At 38.1% G+C, this 25571-nt stretch overlaps 1 protein-coding gene across 1 annotated transcript in view; it reads left to right on the forward strand.

The window, feature by feature from the left end:
• Nucleotides 1-15308, forward strand: part of NUS1 (NUS1 dehydrodolichyl diphosphate synthase subunit) — a 30689-nt gene extending 15381 nt beyond the window's left edge. Inside the window, exons 3-5 of the mRNA XM_014866125.3 lie at nucleotides 248-397; nucleotides 9261-9360; nucleotides 12544-15308. Coding sequence (XP_014721611.3) covers nucleotides 248-397; nucleotides 9261-9360; nucleotides 12544-12634 — 341 coding nt within the window. The 3' untranslated portion in view covers nucleotides 12635-15308. The remainder of the gene's footprint in view (nucleotides 1-247; nucleotides 398-9260; nucleotides 9361-12543) is intronic.
• The last annotated feature ends 10263 nt before the right edge of the window (nucleotides 15309-25571 follow it).

The following is a 25571-nucleotide window of genomic DNA, read 5'->3' on the forward strand; positions in this document are numbered from 1 at the left end:
GGCTTTCTGAGCATTTGGAAAGAAGGCAGTATTTAAATATATATACAAATGAGATATGTGGGTCTTTTCAGAGGAGAGTAGTTAAGTATGTTTTGATCTTGAAATTGAAAGTCTTAAACAATTCTTGTTTACTATAAAAACTGTACCTTTATTTTGGTCTGAAGTTTGTATTTCTTGAACCTGACTTTGAAATATATCTGGATGAGGGTGTTTTTTTTTTTAATGTCTTCTTTGTTTTTTCCTCCAGTTTTAAATTGCCAATCGGCAGTGAAGGTGCTGTCCCCAGAAGATGGAAAAGCAGATATTGTGAGAGCTGCTCAGGACTTTTGCCAGTTAGTAGCCCAGCAGCAAAAGAAATCCACAGATTTGGATGTAGCTATGTTAGACAGTTTGCTTAGTAAGTCATGTGTATTTGTTTTTGGTTTTGTCCCGCAAGGATGCAGTATGAAGGAGGACATCTAGGTTCCTTTCGCACTAGAAGGCCTGATTTTTTTGTTGTTATTGTTGTTATACTTGTGTTTCTGAAGTTTGAAGACCTACACATGAAAATGGTTTTGAGATAATGAAATTTGTTGTCAACTCACTTGCATGGTAAATGAGAGGACTTAAGGATTTTTAGGGGGAGGGATGAATATTCCTGAAAGTAGGACTTCTACTTGTCAGGTTTCCTCCCTCCGGGATGTTTTCCTACACTGACAATGAATTTCTCTTAATTCTCGACGCCACCTGAATGTCCAGCAGTTCAGTTCAATTCCATATTAACTACCTGGAGTTAGTGTCAGACTCTACAAATTTAAGGGCTCGGTCATACAAGACTGCCCCCACTTCAGATGCCAGTTCAATTCTCTAGCCACCTGTACTTCTGAGCAACCGACTGTAAATAGAGGTTCCCATGACTCCCTCCTAAGGTTTGGTAATTTGCTATAATGGTTCACAGAACTCAGGAAGCCACTTTACTTAGGTTTACCAGTTTATTATAAGGGGTACAACTCAGAAACAGCCAAATGTAAGAGATCTATAGGGCAAAGTAGTGGTGGGGGCAGGCGGGGTGGGTGCGTGAGGTAATGCACCGTTTCATATAGGGATCACGTAGCCATGCCCTCTTCAGGTCTGCCACCCTCTGAGCACCTCTGTGTGTTCAACCTGGAAGCTCTCCAAACCCTGTCCTCCAGGGATTTTTATGGAGGTTCCATTACCTCTGCATGATTGATTAAATCATGGGCTGTTAGTGACTAAACTCAATCTCCAGCTCCTCTCTCCTACCTGGACGTCGAGGGTGGGGCTGAAAGTTCTAACCCTCTAATCACATGGTTGATTCCTCTGGCAACCAGCCCCCATCCTGAAGCTGTCTAGGGGCCTACCAAGAGTCACCTCGTTAATATAAACTCTGGTATGGTTGAAAGGAGCTTACGAATAACAAAAGATGCTTCCCTCACCCCTATCACTAGGGAAATTCCAAGGGTTTTAGGAGCTCTGTGCCAGGAACCTGGGACAAAAGACCAAATATGTATTTTTTATTATGTTAAAGTACCACACTTTCCCTCTCCCTCTTTCTTTTTAGTTTGAACTTACTAAGTTTAACTCAAGAGCTATTTAGGAAGCAATCCCAAGAATATAATCTTACTGTCATCCATGACTCCTTTTTCAGTGTTCCTTCTATTATGTTATACCAAATATACCACTGTATTGGTCGTGTTACACCAAATAGAATATTTTATTTATTTTTCTTCAACTGCATATCAAAAGCCTTTAGTTTCCTTATTCTCTGTAGAGCCCCCTAGGAACTTTTTGCTGTAAATTTTCTGTTTTTTCTCCAATTATTTTCTTGAAGTTATAAGGGTTTATAACATTGTGAAATTTCAGGTGTACCTTATAGTTTATCAGTTTCCGTATAGACTGTGTCATGCTCACCACCAGTAGTATAATTTTTGTCCGTCACCATACATATGTGCCCCTTTACCCGTTTTGCCCAACCCCCTTCCCCTCTGGTTACCACGAATCTGTTTTCTTTATCCACGTGATTATCTTCCACATATGAGGAAATCATGTGGTGTTTGTCTTTCTCTGTCTGGCTTGTTTCACTTAGCATCATACCCTCAAGATCTATCCGTGTGTCAAATGGGAGGATTTTGTCTTTTTTTAATGGCTGAGTAGTATTCCATTGTGTATATATACCACATCTTCTTTATCCATTCATCAGTTGATGGGCACTTGGGTTGCTTCCACATCTTGGCTATTGTGAATAATGCTGCACTGAACATAGGGGTGCATAAGTCTCTTTGAATTGTTGCTTTCAAGTTCTTTGGATAAATACCCAGTAGTGGAATAGCTGGGTCATATGGTATTTCTATTTTTAATCTTTTGAGAAATCTCCATGCTGTTTTTTTTTTTTTTTCCCACCTCCTTCTCCCCAAAGCCCCCAGTACATAGTTATATATTATAGTTGTAGGTCCTTCTATTGTGCTGTGTGGGATGCCACATCAGCATGGCCTAGTGAGTGGTGCCATGTCCACACCCAGGATCTGAACTGGCGAAACCCTGGGCTGCCAAAGCTGAGCGCACGAAGTTAACCACTCGGCCAGGGGGCTGACCCCGCCATACTGTTTTCCATAGTTGCTGCCCCAGTTTGCATTCCCACCAGCAGTGCATGAGGGTTCTGTTTTCTCTATGTCTTTTCCAGCATTTGTTATTTTTTTGTCTTGGTAATTATAGCCGTTCTGACAGATGTAAGGTGATATCTCATTGTAGTTTTGATTTGCATTTCCCTAATAATTAGTGATGGTGAGCATCTTTTCATGTGCTTGTTGGCCATCTGAATATCTTCTTTGGAAAAATGTTCATATCTTTTGCCCATTTTTTGATCAGGTTGTTTGTTTTTTTGTTGTTGCATTGTATGAGATCTTTATATATTTTGGAAATTAACCCCTTGTTGGATATATAATTTGAAAATATTTTCTCTCAGTTTGTGGATTGTCTTTCATTTTGTTCCTGATTTCCTTTGCCTTGCAGAAGCTTTTTAGTCTGATGTAGTCCCGTTTGTTCATTTTTTTCTTTTGTTTCTCTTGTCTGAGTAGACACGGTACTTGAAAAGATGCTAAGACTGATGTAAGAGAATGTACTGCCTGTATTTTCTTCTAGGAGTTTATGGTTTTAGATCTTACATTCAAGTCTTTAATCCATTTTGAGTTAAGTTTTGTGTATGGTGTAAGATAATGGTCTACTTTCACTATTTTGTATGTAGCTGTCCAGTTTTCCCAACCCCATTTATTGAAGAGACTTTCCTTTCTCCGTTGTATGTTCTTGGCTCCTTTGTTAAAGATTAGCTGTGTGGTTTTATTTCTGGGCTCTCACTTCTGTTGCATTGACCTATGTGTCCGTTTTTGTGCCAATACCATGCTGGGTTTTTTTTTTTTTCCCTGACGAAGATTAGCCCTGAGCTAACATCTGCCAATCCTCCTCTTTTTTCTGGGGAAGACTGGCCCTGAGCTAACATCCGTGGCCATCTTCCTCTACTTTATATGTGGAACACCTACCACAGCATGGCTTACCAAGCAGTGCCGTATCTGCACCCAGGATCTGAACCAGCGAACCCCAGGCTGCTGAAGCGGAAGGTGCGCACTTAACTGCTGTGCCACCAGGCTGGCCCCCATGCTGTTTTGATTACTATAGCTTTGTAGCATATTTTGAAGTCAGGCATTGTGATGCCTCCAGCTTCGTTTTTTTCCTCGGGATTGCTTTGTCTATTCTGGGCCTTTTGTTGTTCCATATAAATTTTAGGATTCTTTGTTCTATTTCTGTGAAGAAAGTCATCGGGATTCTGATTGGGATTGCATTGAATCTGTAGATTGCTTTAGGTAATATGGACATTTTAACTATGTTTATTCTTCCAATCCATGTGCATGGAATATCTTTCCATCTCTTTATGTTATCTTGTCTGTCTTTCAGTGTCTTCTAGTTTTCAGTGTCTAGGTCTTTCACCATTTTGCTTAAATTTATTTCTAGATATTTTATTCTTTTTGTTGCAATTGTAAAGGGGGTTGTATTCTTGAGTTCTCTTTCTGCTAGTTTGTTATTAATGTATAGAAATACAACTGATTTTTGTAAGTTGATTTTGTACCCTGCAACTTTGCTGTAGTTGTTGATTATTTCTGATGGTTTTCTGGCGGATTCTTTAGGGGTTTCTTTGTATAGGATCCTATCATCTGCAAATAGTGAGAGTTTCACTTCTTCCTTTCCAATTTGGATACCTTTTATTTCTTTTTCTTGCCTAATTGCTCTGGCCAAAACCTCCTGTACTATATTGAATAGGAATAGTGAGAGTGGGCACCCTTGTTTTATTCCTGTTCTCAAAGGGATGGCTTGCCTTAACTTTAATGGTCCTTCTCCTTACTAGCATTATCCCTGATCCTCTCGAAGAGAGGCAATACTTCTAACAAATTCCATTGATAGCTTCTGTAGCTATGCAATTTCAGATACATATTTTTCATTCATTCATAGAGTCTCCATTAACCTTAGTTATTAATCATGTGTTTTCTAACTCTGTCATTTATTTAACTCTCTTTTCTTTGTTTATTCCACTTTGACATATGTCCATCACAGAACACAGTCCGTCTCTGGCCTGTTGGTCTCATTAACTCCCTCCTTTCATTGACTACTTACTTCTTACCCTACTCTCCTGTGCTCTAGTTTGTCATTGCCTAGTTGTATTCAGGCTGAATAAATAGACTTAAAGTAGACCATTGTAGGTGCTTTCTGGTAGAGGTTACTGGGATGTTGACTGTTTCCTGAATCCTGTAAGGCCCCAGCCAAAGAATAGCTTATGAGCATGTCTTAAACGTGATGCAGGGACCAAAGATGATCCTTCAGGTAGTGTTTAGCCTAAGTGTTAAGCCCAGGTGTTGTCTTCAGGGGTTGTAGACCCATGATAAATGAAAATGTACACAGTCTTTAGGTTAACACATTAATCCGTCAGAAGCAAACCCTCTGGTATTGTCACCCCTGAAAGTTCCCTTGTGACTGCAGTTAATCGCCCATCCTACCCCCAAAATGAGGCAACTGCTGATCTGTTTTCTGACTATGCTTTAGCTTTTTCTAGAAATTTTGTATAGATGGAATCGTATATATATTTTTATGTCTTGCTTTGTTTACTTAGCATAATATTTTTTGAGGTTCATCCATGTTGTATGTATTAGTACTTCATTATTTTTTGTTGAAGAGTAGTATTCTGTTTTATGGATACCACATTTTGTTTAGCCATCAGTTGACGTACATTTGATTTATTTGAGTAATGCTCAAACATAACCATTTGCCTACAACACTTTATGTGGATGTGTTTTCTTTTGTCTTGGGTAGATAACTTACAGTGGAATTGCTAGATTGTGGTGAGTGAATGTTTAACATTTAAGAAACTGCCAGTCTTTTTCCACAGAGTCTGTACCATTTTACCTTCCACCAGCAAAGTAGAGGGTTCTAGATTCTCCATATTTTTGCCATGACATAGTATTATCAGATTTTTTAAAATTTTAGCTGTTCTAGTGGATGTGTAATACTATCTCGTGGTTTCAATTTACATTTTCCTAATGACTAATGATATTGAGCATTTTTCATGTGCTAATTTGTCATTTGTATCTTCTTTGGTAAAGTGTCTATTCAAAGATTTTGCCTATTTTTAATGGGCTTTTTGTCTTATTATTGAGTTTTATGAGGTCTTTATATGTTCTGGGTACAAGTCTTTTACCAGTGATAAGGTATGTGATTTGTAAATACTTTCGCTCAGTGCATGGCTTACCTTTTCTTTTTCTTAATGATTTCTTTTAAAATGTTTAATTTTTATGAAGTCTAGTTTATCAATTTTTTTCTTTTTGGATCATGCCTTTGGTGTCCTGTCTAAGAAATCTTTGGCTAATCCACAGTCCCAATTATTTTCTCCTGTGTTTTCTCCTACAATTTTTATAGCTTTTAGCTGTTAGATTTGTAAATATATAATCATTTTGACTTAGTTTTTCTAAGTGGTGTGAGGTAAAGGATACCAGTTTTTCTTCCACCATTGTTTGTTGAAAAGACATCTTTTTCCCTTTGAATTACTGTGGCTCCTTTGTTGAAAATCAGTTTATCATAAATCTGCAAGTTTATTTCTGGGCTTTCTATTCTATTCCATTGGTCTATAGGTCTGTCCTTATAATGCTACACTGTCTTGATTATGGTAGCCTACTGAAGTAAACTTCGAAATCAGGTAGTGTTATAGTCTTTCAACTTTTTCTTTTTTGAAGTTATTTTGGCTGCTCAGGGTCCTTTGCATTTTCATACACAATTTGGGATCAGCTTGTCAATTAAAAAAAAAAAAAGCAAAACAAAAAAACCCCTGGTTTGATAGAGATTGAGTTGAATCTGTGGGTCAGTTTGGGAAGAATTGCCATCTTAACAATATTGAGTTAGAACTAATGCATGAACATAGTATTTCTCTCCATTTATTTGGGTCCTAATTTTTCTCTTAACAGTGTTTTGTAATTTCAGGATATAGGGTTTCTACTTCTTTTGTTAAATTTATTCGTATTTTGTTCTTTTTGACGCTGTTGTTAGTGGGATTATTTTCTTGATTTTATTTTTGAATTGTTGATGATAATATAGTTTTTTAATATTGATTTTGTATCCTGTGACCTTGCTAAAATTCCCTTAATAGTTCTAGTACAGTCATGTGTCACTTAACAATGGGGATATGTTCTGAGAAATGTGTTGTTAGGTGATGTGGTTATTGTGCGAATATCATAGAGTGCACTTACACAAACCTAGATGGTATAGCCTACCACACACCTGGGCCATATGATACTGATCTTATGGGACCACCATTGTATATGCTATCCATTGTTGACTGTAGCATCATTATGCAGTGCATGATTAGTTCTTTTTGTAGAGTCTTAGGATTTTCTAAATATAAGATCACATTGTCTATAAATAAAGATGTCTAGGGGCTGGCCCGATGGTGCAGCAGTTAAGTGTGCACGTTCTGCTTCGGCGGCCCAGGGTTTGCTGGTTCAGATCCTGGGTGAGAACATGGCACCGCTTGGCAAGCCATGTTGTGGTAGGCGTCCTGCGTATAAAGTAGAGGAAGATGGGCGTCAATGTTAGTTCAGGGCCAGTCTTCCTCAGCAAAAAGAGGAAGATTGGATTGGCAGCAGTTAGCTCAGGGCTAATCTTCCTCAAAAAAAAAAGGTGTCTACTTCTGCCTCTGCTCAGTTTTTCTTTTTTTGTTTTCTTTTTGAGGAAGATTAGCCCTGAGTTATCTTCTGCTGCCAGTCCTCCTCTTTTTGCTGAGGAAGACTGGCCCTAAGCTAACATACATGCCCATCTTCCTCTACTTTATATGTGGGACACCTGCCACAGCATGGCTTGACAAGCAGTACATCTTGCACCCGGGATCCGAACTGGCGAACTCTGGGCCACCGACGTGTGAACTTAACTGCTGCGCCACAGGTCCAGCCCCATCTATTTTTAATTTTATCTTTTAGTCTGACTTTCTGTGTCTACATTTTTTAACGTGTCACCCAATGATTTGCACACTGGTTGTGCTCAAACACTTTTAGTTTGTAGGGCTTCCAAGATCTCTGTGTGATGTTGGAGAGTGCATTCAAGTTAGTTCTCCAGTCTCCTTGGCTGTTACTTTTCATTGGGCTTTCTTGCCTCTCTGTCGCTCTGTCTCCTGCCCCTCCTCCTTCCTCCTTCATGTATGTATTTGTGTAGTTTCCTCAGCCATGGATGTGTGGACAGCTTATCTAAGCCGCTGTTTCCAGGATCTCTCCCTGTGAAGTTTCTGGCCGTTATACTGCTTGTCCTAACTGGGACTACAACCTCCAAGCAAAGCTGTGGGTTTTCCTCATTTGTTCCTTTTGAACTTGTCACTTTTAGTTGGTAAAAACTTAGGTTTTCACCATTGGCTCCTCCCTCCTGCCCACAACCTCCAATTCTAAATTGAGTCCATAGCTTTTGGCAGCAAGCAGCAAATCTGCTAGTTTTTGCTGTCAGCCGTGTACTGGTCAAACTACGATTCTCTCTAATTGATGGGGGTAGAGGTGTGGGGTTGGGAGCATTTCCAGGCAGGCAGGCCAGTGACTCTTGCTGTTCTTACCTGAGGCTCTAGCTGGTGTTCTGTTTTGTGTTTTTTTGAAAGAACAGTTGTCTGCTTCTGGTTAATATCCACTGCCCTTCATTGCTTTTGTCCGGTTTGATACACGTTTTTTTGAGAAGATTCAACACTGTCTTCACACCACTATTAGCCAGAAGTCCCTTCTTGTCGTTTTTTTCGCTAACAAGAACTTGCTTTTTCAGCAAGCAGAGAGATATATGTTCTTCTGCTTAGTCCATTCACTCTGCCAACATGGACTTTTAAAGAGACTTTGTTATGGGAACACTTCTTTAACTCCTGCTGGATGGGCCTGTCTAATCTGGTCTCCTTATTTAACAGGTGAAGGAACTAAGCCCTGGAGAGATTATGTGACAAGAAAGTTAGTGGCAGGACGGAGGTTATTAGAAAGTGTTAGAATTCGGGTCCCTTGGATTGTAGCATCTTTTCTGTTGTACCAGTGACTCTTGATTTTAAGAGTTTTAAGTAAAAGTTTATTTTACTTTATTTTTAAGCAGTTGAAATATCCTTATCCCCTTTTTTCCTCAAGCCAGGTCTCTCACAGAAACCAGTTTGTAAAGCAAAAAAAGGTCATGGCTTTGTTGAGGCAGGTGTAGGATCTCCTTTTCCCCTCCCAGGGGCTCGGGCTCTGGGGCATGCTGAGAACTTTGTATGAGTTGGTCTTTCTGGGTCCTTAGCTATAAAATGAGGGGCTGGGGAAGGAAGGAGAGTAGATACTTTTTAAGTTTCTTTTCACCTCTGAAGTTATTTGATTCTCTGGCCAGAATAGGCTTTTGTGCTTTAAAGCAGTGCTGTTCCTGGAGAATACTTGAGTCGAGTCTTGAAAGATAGGTGGGATGTGGGAGCTACTTATAGGGTTTAGGGTGGGAGTTGGGTTACCCTCCGTATCAGGTCATTCCAGTTAAATGGACTTTAGAGAGAACTTTCACGTTTGGAAGTAACATAGATAGTAAAGTATAGTTTGGGCAGTGGGGTAGGGGTATGGAAACGTACAAATAAAGCATCTGAAGAGAACAGATCCTCAAAACATGTAAGAAGCCAGTTTGCTGAACAGATTTTATCCTTGATCATTTTATTTGTCAACAGTACATGTTAAGTTCATGTGCATTTCTTTCTCTCCAAGGTTCAAATGGTTTCCCTGATCCTGATTTAGTATTGAAGTTTGGTCCTGTGGACAGCACATTAGGCTTTCTTCCCTGGCACATCAGATTGACTGAGATTGTGTAAGTAGTAAAAAGTGGACTGACTTTGATTCGATTCATCACATGTTTCTTGAGCCCAGTACTGGACTGTGGTGGGAATTCCCAAACAATTATAGTACTGGATCCTTTCCCTCAGGTATTGCACCGTGTCAGTGGTAAAATAAAGACATCTGTAAATGACTCAGACACGAGAGAGTGTGGTTGTGCAGATGTTTGGTATTGACACTGAGGAGTGGGAGGTCTCTCTGTGGGCCAGATTGTTGATTCTGCAGAAAAGATGTGACTTGATCTGGGGTCTGTAAAATAGGTTGAATTTTTGTAGTTAGAAGAAAAGGTGGGAAGTGTAGGGGATGGTCAAGGGGAAAAAGAAAAGCTGTAGGGGGCGGGCGGGGGTGGCGGTGGTTAAGGACTTGCGCGTTAAAGAAGTAGTGACGGAGTGGGCTACACCAGAGCAGAGAGGTAGTGTTAGCTAGCAGTGTAAGGTGAGCTCAGATACTTTGGGGTGTGGACATTGGAAAGGCTTTAAGTACCGGTGTAAGGAACGTGTATAGTTGTTTAGACAGGCGATAGGAAGCCATTGAGCCTGTGGACAATGTGGGAATGGTGCTTTTTGGAGATTTGTTTGGCAGCTGTGTACTAGAGTAGATTGGATTTGGAAAAGGGTGAGGTAAAAAAGACAAGTGAAGAGGCTACAGCTCTAATTCAGGGGAGAATATAGTGATGAGAATGTAATTGCTATTCAGAAGTTTGGTAAACTTTTTGTATAGAGGGCCAGACAGTCTCTTGCAACTACTCCTCTCTGTTGTCACTATTCACCGCTTGCTAGGGTGACTGAACAACCACAGGCCGTATGTAAACAACGTGCGTGACTGTATTCTGTGAGACTCTGCCTAGGAAAACAGGTGGCGGGCCCCTGGGCTGTGTTTGCTGAGCTCTGATCTAAAATACAGGGGAGACTTAGGAGCCTTAAAATATGTTTAAATTCTGGGTCTTAGGAGGAAAATAATTCAAATTCTGTCTCTCATGAGGAGTAATTATCAAGTTAATTGCAGGCCTAGCACTTTATTAATTGTGACAAAAGTCAGAACATGAAATGACTCCTAAGTTTTTAGGCCTAAGTTTATGAATTATGGTGTTATTGAGAGAAACGGGAGAGTCAAAGGAGCATGATTTTGAAGGGAAGATGTTGACTTCACAGATCAGATGCTTTTGAGGCCAGTCTATTTAGATGGAAACACTTAGGAGGGCAGATGAAGATGTGGAATTGCTGCTCGGAGGAGAAGTCTGGTACATTTGGGGATCTTCAATCCCTAGGAAGTAGAAGTAGCTGAACCTGTGAGTAGGGAACCGCTCCAAAGTGTACATGGAAAAGCACAGTACCAAGGATCCTTTAGGAAAGGCCTCAAGCTTGGGAGCAGGAGGGGAAAAGGGTGTCAGATAAAGAAGTAGAAAAGAACATGTAGCATATTAAAGTCAGAAAGGACTGTAGTCATCTGGTGCTCCCTCATTTTGTAGGCGAGGAAAATGAGACGTTGCTCAAGCTGGTAACAAAGTGGAATTAGAAGCCAAATCTCCAGATTCTGGGTTTCCTCATGGTGGCGTGTGTTGCTCTTGTCTCTTTTTCTCCAGTGGTTTTCCATGTCGTTTCAGGTGCCTTTCAGGTGGGCTCTAAGAAAGGTAGCTGTGAGAGTGTGTGAGGCTGGGAGCGGTTTGGAGGAAGAGTGTGTTTTAGAACAGACAGATGTTGGGTCGAATCTTAGCTGTGCAGCTCAATAGTTTGACTATGGAAAGCTATTTAAACTCCTTTATCTTTGTAAATGGCATTTTAAAATGGAGTTGAGGATTGAAATCTGATAATGGACAGCAGATCCCTAGCACATGAGGGGCTTTCCCAGGGATCTAGGACGTATGGCTGTCGTAGCTCTGTAGCCTTATATCGAGGTTTGCTCTATATTTGTCTACCGTGCACCAGACTGTAGGCACTGTGATGGCAGGAAAATGTCTTCTTCATGATATGGAGAAATAGGAGGGTGCAGCCCTGACACAACGGGGCAGGAAATAGCAAGACCACTGCTGGCGCACTGAGGGGTAGTGGTGCCGAGTGCTGATGAAGTGATAGGAGATGAGGCTGTTGAGGAAGGAGGTAGAATGAAGAAGGCTTAGGAAAGTGGGTAGTTTGAGGAGGACATTTGAAGCAAACTTTAGCAAGAGGAATGTCATTAAATTTGTCTTGAGGATGTCATTTCAGTAGGATGAATAAGATATAAGGTTGATAGCAGAGATTATTAAGAGATAAGGAAATGAAGGGAAGTAGGTGACTTATTTCAGGCTTCTTGGCAGTCAAAGGAAGGGTAAAGATTATATGCCAATTATATCTCAATAAAGACTGGGGGGCAGAAAAGGAAGGAGAAAGAAAGCGGAGCTCAGGGGAACCACAGGGTCAGGCAGGAGTTCCTTCCCAGGAGGTTTGTTCAGTCCTTATTTGTGGCGTGTGTGACTGTAGAATGCTGAGTCTGACTCTTGTGCTCTTACCAGGGATTTGGCTCTGATACTGTTTGGAATTTCCAAAGCCTCGCTATAAAGCTGTATAAATAGAGATTTTTTCATGTTAATTATTGAAAATTATTTTAAGTGTTTAAAATACTTAAAGGGAAACCCTCTGGCCATATGTTCACTCTGCCTTTAAAGTGCTTGTCTTCGCACTGTAATTGCCCCCTTGAGCGACTGGAAATGGTGGAGATAAGTATTGTTCATTTGTTGGTTGCTTACCACGTGGCTTCAGTGTATCGTCGTGTGGGGACGCTCTGCTGCTCTGCCAACGTTAAACCTGGCTTTCATAAGCTGTTCTGGTAGGGTTGGCTTTACTCTGACAGAGATAAGTTCTTGAAGTGAATTTGAGTGAGATCCTTTGTAAATAGATCTCCAGTTTTGCATTCATCTAGACTTAGACTTTCATAGGTTCTGAGTCTCTGTCTCACTACGAGTTGATTTGCTTTTCTCGTGGAAAGAGAGAGAGATTATTTTTTACTTGAATTGTTTCACAGTGAGTAACAATCATTAGGCAGAAATGGTTTGGCATACTCTATGTTTATAATTTATTTTCTTCTGTCCTTAACCTCTTTTTGGTCATTGCCCTCTGGTTCCACCCCTCCAAATTACAGTACGTCATCTAATTGTTTTTTTTCCCCTGTGCTTTCTTTTCAGCTCTTTGCCTTCCCACCTAAACATCAGTTATGAGGACTTTTTCTCTGCCCTTCGTCAATATGCAGCCTGTGAGCAGCGTCTGGGAAAGTAGTGATGCCTGGCTGTGTAATTTGATTTCAGGCTTTTGGAGAAAAGGACCAAGTGACTCTGATGTTTACAAAGCACCTATGAAACCCTGTACACACCTAGTTCATAATCCTCGTAATTTATCAACAAACACAAAAAAGTGTCTTACTTGAGAGTAAGAGTATGTGTGAGTGAGTATGTTTGTGTGCGCGTGCGTGTGTGTGTGGAAATAAATTTATAAATGGGGAAGTATTGGAGAAGGAAACACGTAGACTTGCACCTTTGAGCAGCAAATAGCAGCAGTGTTTTAGGAGCTGAAATTTCAAATTTAAAGGCTTCAGCCCCAACTACTTCCCTGTTTTGTGGGGAGAGAAGGGGTTGATTAGAGCTGTTTGGTTGTTGTTTTGGGGGGAGGGGAATAATTTTTGTTCAGTCTTTCCTAGTGACCAAACTTTAATTTTTAAGAATAATATATTGACTTATTAAATGGAAGCATTCTGAGTTTGAGGATCTCCGGAGGAGTGGAGTCCTGTGTTGCTTACATGTTAACAACTTGCTCAGCTTTGGAGCAGAGGGAATACCTGTTTTCAGATATCCGTCCATTTTCATCTCATCATTCTTGTCAAACAACGTGATTTGGGAGTGCTGCTCTGATGTCTTGTCTTCTGGGTTGTGAAGATCATTTGAAAAAGAACTCTTACAACATCGAAATGCAGAATTTAAAAATTGTATTAGGCAGTCAAAAAAAGGTGAAAAAGTTGTAATCTCAAAGGTGGAAAGTTTCCTAAAAAAGGAAAGAAAGTTTTGATTTTCTTTTTTGTTTGGTGGGCAGTGTTCTAGATAGTACCCAGAGTTGGTTTAAAAAATACTTCAATTAACTATGTTTATTTAAAATAAGCATTTGAGAGAAGTTACCAGGGCAGCCTGTTCCTCTTTGGAATAGCACATTTAAGGCCCTCTTAGAACCCAGGATCTTTACTCAGTAGATCCTGAGGGTGAGTTTGCATAAAAGATCTTTAAGTAGGATTGAGACCTGTGTGGGTAATAAAATATTACCAGAGTCTGCAGGAGTAATCTAAATTGATTTTACATGTTCTCGTTCATGTCAGAGAACAACACTGGTTCTGTTATTTTTTAAATGAGTAAATGATTTTTTGATACTTGTTTAATATTTCTTCCCTCACTTCCGATTCTTGGACAGAAACCATTCTTATATTTGATGGACTGTTTTCAGAAAAATCTTATCAACAAGTGTATAATAATTATCTAAAATTGTGCGTGTAGAGTGGAGTAGTTTAGACACTAGGTCTCAGAAGTCTGAAAATAGCAAAGACGACTGGATTTGCTGCAAAGCAAGGTCTCCAATTGCTTGTCAAATTCTGAAGCTATGAAGAATAAATGTTTCGACTTTGGATTATAAAACCCCATTTATGATTTTAAAATACGCTTGAAATAAAATGATTAATTAAATTTTGGTTCAGTGACATTACTTTGCACTTCATAGTCCTTTGTACATCGGAAGACTTTTTTTAAGTCTTAATTTATTGCTGAAAGTTTTGTGTGAGGCTACAGCATATCTCTAAACTTCACCGGAGAATTTTTTATTTCTGTCCCCCTGTACTGTGATCCATGTTCTATTGAGGCATTTTTGCCTTAGTTTAAGACTGAATTTATGCCTTTTATAAACATGTGTCTTTTAAAAACATTCTGGAATATGTATAGCTTTAATGAATTAAATGTAATGGATCTGACTGAAGTGATTCAATATTTGTTAAAATGAAGTTAGTCAAACAAATTACCCCCTGGGATGTAGCCAAAGTTGCTCAAGCTTTAATAGTTGAGTCCTTGCCCTTTTCTTTTTCCATTTCATAGCCATTAATGTTACACATCGGAGTAAATCTATAACCTGTGACCTGAGTCTGTTACAGTCCTAGGGAGAGACGCTTTAAACAAGTTGCTAAGGATTCTGAATTCAGATATTGGCATTCCAGATCTTTCTCCTCATGAGTTCAACTGCTTGTACAATCTCCACTACTTGAAAGGCATTGGTTGTTCTGTAATTCCTGCCCCAGTTCATCACTAGTTCTGAATTATCAGGGCTCCCTTTGCACTCCCAAGAAGAACTGATAATTTTAAAGAAAAGCATTATCTTTATGTATGTTGAAGGATGTTGTCTGTAAATTTTTCCTTCTTGACACTCCCCACAACAGAAAGGTTATCAGATTAAACCTACTTTATGGATGGCAGCTTGGAGTGTAGCAAGAAGTTGGAGGGCTTGAATTCCATTCCCAATTCTGGCTGTGTTCTGTTTCTTAAAACTGATTCCTGTTAAAAAGTTTGAAAGCTGGTTTTGATGTGAATAGCAAATTCTGGTATATTGTGACTAAGGCTTAATAATGCCTGTCTTAAGAGAGGAAGATGTTATAATGTTAATGGCAGTGCCAAATATACTGTGCATATCTACAGTTAATCTTTGAATGTGTCACTTAATTAGCCCCCTCCTCCTTCAGTGTGATGGTACCATGCATAGAGTCAAATCCTTGTGATGTTTCGTATGGCTGTAGACTTTGGCAACATGTAAATAATGTGTAAAGCAAGTTTTTATTATTAAGGAATCAAATTTATTGAATTTTATTATTGAAAGTTGAAACTTAACATGTATGAACAAAAACAATAAAAGAATATACTCTTTTCATGGACTATAGTATTATGTGAATGCTACATTTATTCTAAACATGTAGGGCCTGCGGAAATGTAATGAGAAACTCATATGACTAGATAGCAATACTATTTTTTTAGATAGTATGTTCTTGATTGAAATATATTCTCATTTTTACCAGGTGGTGAAACATTTGCAGTCTTACAATGTTGTTTGCTTTTTGTTAGATAACAGTAAGATAAAATTCAGCTTTGCCACTGCTAGAATTGTCAAGTTCCCACAATAATTAAAATCTGAATTGATTTTTAATGAACATGGAATACCAAATTAAAAGTGTGTATGTGTACTTTTTCAAAAAGAAATTTGACAGTTCTTGTCAAACCAGGAAATAGAAAGGTGAAAACTATGGTTTGTCGTACATTGCAAAGAGTATTCGCTTTCCAACTTGAGGATCTAATTATAAGATGGTTGGCTTTTTATGCGTAATTTTCATCTGAAATCAGATTTTTCAAATGCCACATTTTAACTTTGGTTAGTAGGAAATGCCTTGAAATAAAACCCAGGAAACAAGATTAATGTCAACAATTGTCCAAGAATCCTAGTTGATAGGGCAAAAACTGATAAAAATTGATGGAAAAGGGGAGTGCAAAAAGAATTTGCTTAAGGTTTAAAAAAAACACACATTTATTGTAGGAAAAAATTAGAGAATTCGGAGAAGCAAACTTAAAGGAAAGTAATTTTTAATACCATCGCTCACTGAGTACATTTTTGGTGACAATCCTGCCAGGATTTTTTTGTATTTATATTTTAAAAAATGGATCCTACTGTAATAGGTTTAATAAAGAGATTCTTTTTGAACTATAAACTATAAATCAGGAGTCTTGTGTTCTGTTTCGTACTTGGTTATTGTGTCTGGATATAAACAGTGACATCAGCACATGAAAATAAAAGGTTTGGAAAAAATTATAATCCACATTGCTAGCCTTAATGAATAGTTAACATTGGTCCAAATTTTTCAAGTAATTTTAAGCTCCTCTCTCTTCCCTCTATCTTCTAGAGATTCAGGGACTATGAGTTAATTTTAGCATCTGGTTCCATACCCAGATGATTATAAAAAATAGGTATTAGATGTACTCCCAGATGAAACTATTTGGATTATCTGCTGCTCATTATGTTTATACTCCCCTTCGTTAGCACTAATAATAGAAGTTTCTTTTATGAGGACAACAAAAGAGATTGTCTCAGAGAAGGAAAGCCTGAGCAAAATGAAAAAAATCAGAATGTAGGTAAGTGTTAACAGCAGGGTTATACTTGTATAGAGTAATATTTTCATTCTGATGAAGATTGATTTCAACTGCTCTATCTTTTATGGATGTGGTTCTATGAACCCTTTATTTTGATAAATGTATATGTTGCAGTGTTATTCTAAAGTAACAGCTGTACATAACAACTGCCTTAAATTTCTTATTTTACAAAATTTAATGGAGAAGTAGATGAGCAATGATGATGATAACCAACTGTTTTCTCCAGAGAGGAACCTATATTTTAATTAGATTTCAGATAATAGAAAGAAAATGAGACATAAAAATGTGGAAGTTATTTAACCGGAGATGTTTGACATAGCGTTTGTCTAGTGCATTGTTTCTCAACTGGAGTGATTATGCCCCCCAGTGGACATTTGACAATGTCTGGAGACATTTTTGTCATGGCTGAGGAGGGAAAGGAATACTTCTGGTATCTAGTGGGAGGAGGCCAAGGGTGCTGCTAAATGTGCCATGATGCACACGACAGCCTTCCAAACAATATTCAGCCTCAAATGTCAGTAGTGCTAAGCGTCAGAATCTTTGGTGTAGTGTGATTTATTTGGGGAGAGGTCGTGATGATGTTGCCTGAAATATGCTCTAGGGTAATTGTAAACAACAAGTTTGTTTAGATTTGAATGTATACATCATAGTTTAGAGATAAAATAAACATGTGTATTTTAATTATATGAAATAATATATTAACTTTTTTCCAGTAATGAATTCCATTCATTATTTTCACATTTATCTTTGACATTCTGAGACAGTTTTCCAAAGCTTGTCGGCTTGTCTGAATTTATTTGAAAGAAAGTAATGTTTTACACACATATAATGTTATAAGAAGTCCCATGCTTCAAATTACCTGTTGTATAAATATCAAGTTAGCAATTTCTTTCATTTACCCTGTAATTATAACTGCTTATATTGTTCTTAAAAATGATCGTTAAATGCTTGTTGAGCGCCTGCCCTGGTGGTCTAGTGGTTAAGATTCAGTGCTCTGTCCCCCGCTGCCCGGGTTGGTTTCCCAGTCATGGAACCACACCACCCATCTGTCAGCTGTCATACTGTGGCGGCAGAGCACTAAGAAAAAAAACTAACAACTAGGATACACAACCGTGCACTGAAGCTTCAAAAAGAAAAAAAAAGAGTAAGTAAATTGCTTGTTGTTACATGTCCTATGCTTGTTTTTGAGATCATATCTCCAAGAATAATGACTAAATCATTGTTAAATTTCTTTGCCTCTTGTTTTTAAATAATTCATCTGTGACCTTTTTTAGCCCTCTGAACATAACGTTGAAGTGGCTTCAATGTAGTGTGATTTCCCCAAATATTACCTGCAATTGAAATAAGTAATTAGAGTACTCCTTGTGAAGAGATTTTGCTTGGCCTGGAGAAAGATGACTTTTCTGAGGGATAATTTCAGAGAAATAAAACCTGCTTGTGTTCAGATGTACATGGGATATATATGTGTATGTGAAAGTTGTCCTGATAAGTCTGTCATTGACTTTGGAGTGTGAGGTGCAACAAAAATACAGAGTATTCAGGAGATTAACAGGAATGCACAAGAAGTATCCAGGCGAATGATTTCATTACATATTAATTTATGAGTTACTTGCAAGCTGAAGCTCATCTATTTGTAAATATGCAGAATATCAGGTTGATTGCAAAACCAGACCCTAGGAGATATACTCTGGGGTCCTCAGGTTGTCCGATGGAATATAAGACTAGCCACAATCTCATAGCATATCAACCAATGATGCTTTTAATTTATTTAAAAGAAAAAAAATCATAGCTTCCCCACTGCCTATTCTTGTGGGCCTAGGAAAGGAAAAGAGAAATTAACAAAACGAGCACGTGTCAAAGGGGAATTATTGCTGCTTCCCCTTCACAGGACCTGTGCGGTACTCTGCTTCCACTTGCAGTGTCTGAGAGTGCCTGTTTCTTTAGAGTTTGTTGTCAACTTTTAGATTTCTGCCAATTTGATGGATGAGAAATGTCTTTCTGTAGTTTTAATTTGCATTTTATGGTAGATTGTGTTTCCAAAGATGCTGTAACAATAGTTCCCATCCTACGTGCTTTCTTACAATGGTACCTTGCCAGTTTTCCATAATGAGGTAGAGTCTGTTTCCCCTTTTCTTGAATCTGGGCTGGCACGGTGACTGACTATGATTAATGGTATGTGTCAGAAGTGACTGCAGCTTGCAAGGCTGCATCTTAAAGATCTTGTTTCCTCCTCCTCGTTCTTGGAGTCCTGAGCCATCACATAATGAGGTCTGTCTTGCTGGAGAGACTGCTTGAGAGAGAGAAAGAGAGAGAGACTTCAGGATGAAAACGATCAGGTATTTTTGTTGATAAATAATACGGTGCATATAGAAAAAATAGAAAAGATTTATTATTGAGTGCTTTGTACCAGTCATTTTACGCATTTTCACATATTATCCTATTTAATGCTCATAACAGTCTTATGAGGCAAGTATCATTAAACTTCCCAGATAAGGAAATGGAGACATTGGCAAAAGAAAAAAAAGGGGAGCAACTCATAGTTTTGTCACTCTGTAATCACCCTCAACCATTATTAGTAAGTCAGTTGTGTAAGACTTTCTGGCTTCTCAAGTGGAGCTAGGTCCAGACAATTCAGCTACTGCAAGACAGTGTGTCCTTTATCTGCGACTTAAGTGTGCCTCTCAAAATGGCACCACATACAGATGGTGCAGCAGGCCTACCAAAAGTAGACTGAGGCCATCTGCAGAACTTCACAAATGAATCTGTAGTTTAATTTGCTACAGATATACATATATAATATATAGTAGTATATAGTATATCTATAAATAGTGTATATATATAAAAATAATAGTGTGCTATCAATGGATAATTATTTTTTTAAGGAGCACCTTTCTCTTCTAGGAAATTATTTGGGATTACTTAAGGCAATCTCAAGTGTGTAGCTCAGCTGAAGACCATTTGGAGAATCTTGATATGGAGGTATAGACTAAAAATAACTTTTAAAGAAGTCAGTATGGCTTAGGTTTCATGACCAAACTGGCAGAAATAGCTAGCTTTTTTAAGGCTGTTGTGTCCTAGGACCATATTTTGACCCAGTGGCATTTTACCTCCTTATTGTGGTGGGCGAAAGGCATCATGTAGGTGGAATGGATTGTCTGAAGCACAATTCTATGCAGGAACCTGAGGAAGCAGGATCGTGCATCTCCCCCAGGTTCTCTTTTTCTGTAATTTTCTATTCATTCTCATAGTGCCTCTTACCCGCTTCTCCTGGCCTCAGCTTTCCCTCTGGAACTTATCCCTTTAGGTGTGTTTTAATTATCTCCTGCGAATTAATTAAGTACCCCCAAAATTTGCTGGCATAAAACAAGAACTGTTTTTTAATTTCTCACCATTCTGAGAGTCAGGAATTCAGACAGGGAATAGCAGAGTTGACTTGTCTCTGCTCCACATCATGTCTGCTGGGGCTAGAATGTCCAAGATGGTTTCCTGACTTACATGTCTCATCTCTCCACCAGGAAGTCTCCAATGGTGAGGGTTTGAATGGCTCTGCTGAGGTCATATATTCAGTGCCCTGTTCTTCCTGTTGTCTGGATTCCTCAGTTCTCCATGTAGTCTCATGACCTCTCCCTCTCCAGGGGGTGTCTCCATATGGCCTGTATATGTGGTGCTTCCAGTGGGGTAACTAGACTTCCTACATGGCAGCTCAGGGCTCACAAGAGCCTTTGCTCAAAAGCAAAAGCTGCTAGGGCTTCTACCTTTTGCTGTTGGTTAAAAGCAGGTCACTGGGTCAACTCAGATTCAAGGGGAGGAGATTACACAAGGCCGGCTTGGGAGATACCAAAGAAACTAACGTCAGCATCCCTACAATGTTTGTGTCCAACAATTGCATGCATACACTTGCTGGACATTTGAGGAAAACTTTTTCTACATTCTGCTTGCATCAGGTCAGATCCTTATTTCAGCTGCCTCTGCACAGATGCAGAGAGTTACTTACCATTTTATCATGCTATTGCTTCATTGGGTTAGGTCAGATTTGGAATAATTTTGGTCAGAGGTAAAGTGCAGAATTTAGAGAGCAATGAGTTGTGCCTTGTCTTCAAAATAAAGGACAGATCAGAACAAAGAAGAAATTTCTGAGAAAAAGAATAGGTAAATCCTATCAGTTGATTATTTTTTAACACCAACATTCTTAAGGTATAATTTATGTAATGTAACTTGAGGTCTAATTAACATAACACGGATAGATCTTGTGTTCTTTCCCTGAATTTTGACGGTTTCATACAGCTATATAAACACTACCCAAAACAAGACATAAATCATTTTATCACCATAGAAAGTGTTCTCATGCCTCTTTCTGGTCCAGTGGACTCTCCCCTCCAGAAGCAGCTACTGTTATAATTTCTATTACTATAGCTAAGTTTTGCTGCTTCTTGAATTTTGTGTAGATGGTATGGATGATGCAACTTTTTGTGTCTAGATTTGTTTACTTTACATGATGTTTTTGAAATTCATCTGTTAAGCATATTAGTAGTTTGTTCCCTTTATTAATGAGTAGTTTTCCATTGTATGGATATACCACATTTTGTTCATCCCTGCTTCTATTGATGGACATTTTGGTGGTTTCTCATTTTTGGCTGCTATAAATAAGGATGCTATGAACATTCTTGTACACATCTCTGTCTCTCTCTCTATATATATACACACACACATACTTGCTGAGTTGAAGAGTAAATGTATATTTAACTTCTAATAAGTTTCCAGAGTTCTCTGATGTGGTGGTACAATCCCAACAGCAGTGATGAAAGTTTTAGTTACTTCATACCATCACCAACATTTGGTATTACTGGTCTATTTAGCATGAGGCATGAGGGGGCCAGCCCCTGGCCTAGTCGTTAAGTTCAGCATGCTCCGTGTCGCAGCCCAGGTTGGGTTCCTGAGTGTGGACCTACACCATGCTGTGGCGGCAGCCCACATACAAAATAGAGGAAGGTTGGCACAGACATTAGCTCAGGGCGAATCTTCCTCAAGCAATAAGAGGAAGATTGGCCACATATGTTAACTCAGGGTGAATCTTCCTCAGCAAAAAAAGAAAGAAAAAGAAAAGGAAAGAAGAAATGATGTCTCGTAGTTTTATTTTGCATGTCTCTTATGACTAAAGATGTTGGACACCTTTTCATGCACTCATTGGCCATTCATAGACTTTCTGTCAAGTGTCTTCAAGACATTTTCCCATTTGTACAGTTCTTTATATGCTCTAGTAAAAGTCTTTTTCAGATCTATTTGGTAAAGTTATTTTTATCCCCAGTCTTTGGCTTGCCTATTAATTTTCTTAATGATACCTTTGATGAGCAAAAATACATACTTTTGGTTAAGTCCAAGTTATCGACCTTTTATTTTATGATAAGTGCTTTTTTGTTGTCTAAAAATATTTTAATAGTCCAAGGTCATAAAAGGTATTTTAAAATATTTTTTAGTAGATATTCCATGGTTTTAGCTTTTATATTTAAATCAACTTCCTTTTGAACTAATTTTAGATGTAGTGTGAAATAAGTGCTGTGGTCCATTTTTTGACATATGAATATCAAGTTGTCCCAGGACTACTTTTTTACAGACTATTTTTTCCTCATTGAATTAGCTTGGCATTTTGGTCAAAATAATTGACTACATGTATGTGGATTGTTTTCTAGTTTCTTTGTTCTGTTTCATCGATCGACTTTTCTCAGCTCATACCAGGGTCACACTGTCTTGATTAATGCACTTTACGTCTTAAGATCATATACTGTAATTCCCCCAACTTTGTTCTTTTTCAAGTTTGCTTTTCCCATGCTAGACCTTTTGTTTTTTCAAATAAAGTTTAAAATCAGCTTTTCAATTTTTGCAGAAAAGCTTCTAGGATTGCATTGAACTTTTGGAGAGAATTCAAATCTTAAAAATTTTGAGTCTTTCAATATATGTTCATGGCATATCTCTCTCATTAGTTTTCATTAATTTCTCTCTGCAATGTTTCGTGTTTACTTAATGTAGAGGTTTGCACATCTATTAGGTTTATTTCTAGATCATGGATGCTTTTTTGATATCTTGTGATACTGCTAATTTCACGTATTAGTTTATTAGTTGTTTGGTAGATGCTGTATTTTTTCTTTATATACAGTCGTGCCACTTGTGATTAAGAAGTTTTGCTTCTTTCTCTCCCATCTTTATGCTTATTTGTTTTTCTTGCCTTATCAAACTAGCTAGGACTTGCAGTACTGTGTTGGAGAGACTACACATCCTTGTCTTTTCCCCAGCCATAATGGAGATGTTGCCACATTTCACCATTGAGTATGGTGTTGGCTGTTTATCAGCTTGATGAAGTACCCTCTATTTCTTGTTTGCTGCAAGTTTTTACTTTTTAAATCATTAACTCGTGTTGAATTTTATCCATTTTTTTGTTCTCTATTTATGGAAATGATTATATGACTTTTCCTCTTTGATTGATTTTCAAATTAAATCAATTTTACATTCCTGGGATAGGTTCCACTTGGTCATGATATATTATACTTTTTATACATGTTGAATTCAGTTTGCTACATTTTCTTTTCTTGAGGAAGATTGTCCCTGAGCTAACATCTGTGTCAGTCTTCCTCTATTTTGTATGTGGGTTGCCGTGTGGCTTGATGAGTGGTGTATAGGTCCACACCCAGGATCCGAACCTGCGAACCACTGTGGGCCGCTGAAGCAGGACGTGCGAAATTAACCACTACGCCACTGGGCTGGCCCCTCAGTTTGCTAATTTTTGCTAAGGAGTTTTAAAATACTTGTTTATGAAGCATATTGGTCTGTGCTTTTTTTATTTGTAATTTATTTAGTTTTGGCACGAAGGATATGCTGGCCTCACAAAACAAGTTGGGAAGCATTCCTTCTTCCTTTATTTTATAAAAGAGTTTGTTTAAGACTAATATTTCTTCCCTAAATGTCTGATGGAGTTCATTGGTGAAGCTTTCTGAGTCTGGAGTTTTCTTTGTGGTAAAGATTTTGCTTATAACCTCAATTTCTTTCATAGATATATGTCTATTTAGGCTATTTGTTTATTTCCTCTTGAATGTGCTTTGGTATTTTGTGTTTTTCAAGAGATTTGTCCACTTCATCTATCTTGTTGAATTTTATTGGCATAAAGTTGTTTATACTATCCTTTCTCATCCTTTCAGAATCTGTAAGATCTATAGTGATGTCCTCTCTTTTTTTGTGATATTGCTAACTTATGTTTTCTCTCTCTCTTTTCTTGGTAAGTCTTTCCAGCGATTTACCAATGTTACTAAAACTTTTCAGGAATCTGAAGCACTTCCTGGTTCTAGTTTAGCAGCTAAGGACAAGTGATTTAAGTTTTTCAGATCTCTATTTGCTCATTTTTTAGAGTTGATCTAGAGCAGTAGTTTTCAAATCTTTTATTTATAAAGATGTAGGACCCCCATTTCCATCAGAAATCTTATTTGAAGTCCTAAATATAAAACAGATAAAAGAGAAACTCCTCTGATTAAAAATCCTTTTTTAAAAAGGCTAATTGTGTATAATATCCCATTGTATTTATATAGGACATTTTCTTTATTCATTTATCTGTTGATGGACGTTTAGGTTGTTTCCACATCTTGGCTGTTACGAATAGTGCTGCAGGGTACATGAGAGTGCAGATCTCTCTTCGAGATCCTTATTTTACTTCTTTTGGATAAATACCCAAAAGTGGGATTTCTGGGTTATATGGTAGTTCTATTTAAAATTTTTTTTACCTTAAATTTTTTTTTATTGAGGTTATGATAGTTTACAACATTGTGAAGTTTCAGTTGTACATTATTATTTGTCAGTTGTCTTACAGGTGCACCCCTTCACTCTTTGTGCCTGCCCCCCACCCCACTTCCCCCTGGTAATCACTAAATAGTTCTCTTTGTCCACGTGTTTGTTTATCTTCCACATTCGAGTGAAATCATACAGTGTTTGTCCTTCTCTATCTGGCTTATTTTGCTTAACATAATACCCTCAAAGTCCATCCATGTTTATGTGAATGGGACAATTTTATTATTTTTTATGACTAAATAGTATTCCATTATATGTATATAACACCATATCTTCTTTACCCAATCATCAGTTGATGGGCACTTAGGTTACTTCCATGTATTGCTTATTGTGAATAATGCTGCAATGAACATAGGAGTGTATAAGTCTCTTTGAATTGCTGATTTCAAGTTCTGTGGATAGATACCCAGTAGTGGGATGGCTGGGTCATATGGTATTTCTATTTTTAGTTTTTTGAGAAATCTCCATATTGTTTTCCATAGTGGCTGAATCAATTTGCAGTCCCATCAGCAGTGGATGAGGGATCCATTTTCTCCACAACCTCTCCAACATTTATTTTTTGTCTTGGTTATTATAGTCATTCTAACAGGTGTAAGGTGATATCTTAGTGTAGTTTTTTTTTTGACTTTTTATTAAGATTATGATAGTTTACAATCTTGTGAAATTTGAGTTGTACATTATTGTCAGTCATGTTGTAGGTGCACCACTTCACCCTTTGTGACCACCCCCCATGTCCCCTTTAACCACCAATCTGTTCTGTTTGTCTATATGTTTAACTTCCACCTATGAGTGGAGTCATACAGAGTTTGTCTTTCTCTATCTGGCTTACTTCACTTAACATAATACCCTCAAGGTCCATCCATGTGGTTCTGAATGGGATGATTTTATCTTTTTTTATGGCTGAGTAGTATTCCATGGTGCATATATACCATATCTTCTTTATCCAATCATCAGTTGATGGACACTTAGGTTGCTTCCACATCTTGGCTATAAATAATGCTGCAATGAAATAGGGGTGCATGGGACTTTTGGAATTGCTGATTTCAAGTTCTTTGGATAGAGATCCAGTGGGATGGCTGGGTCATATGGTATTTCTATTTTTAATTTTTTGAGAAATCTCCCTACTGTTTCCCATAGTGGCTGCACCAGTTTGCATTCCCACCAACAGTGTA

Source organism: Equus asinus, chromosome 24, assembly GCF_041296235.1.
Source record: "Equus asinus isolate D_3611 breed Donkey chromosome 24, EquAss-T2T_v2, whole genome shotgun sequence".
Classification (NCBI taxonomy): Eukaryota; Metazoa; Chordata; class Mammalia; order Perissodactyla; family Equidae; genus Equus; species Equus asinus.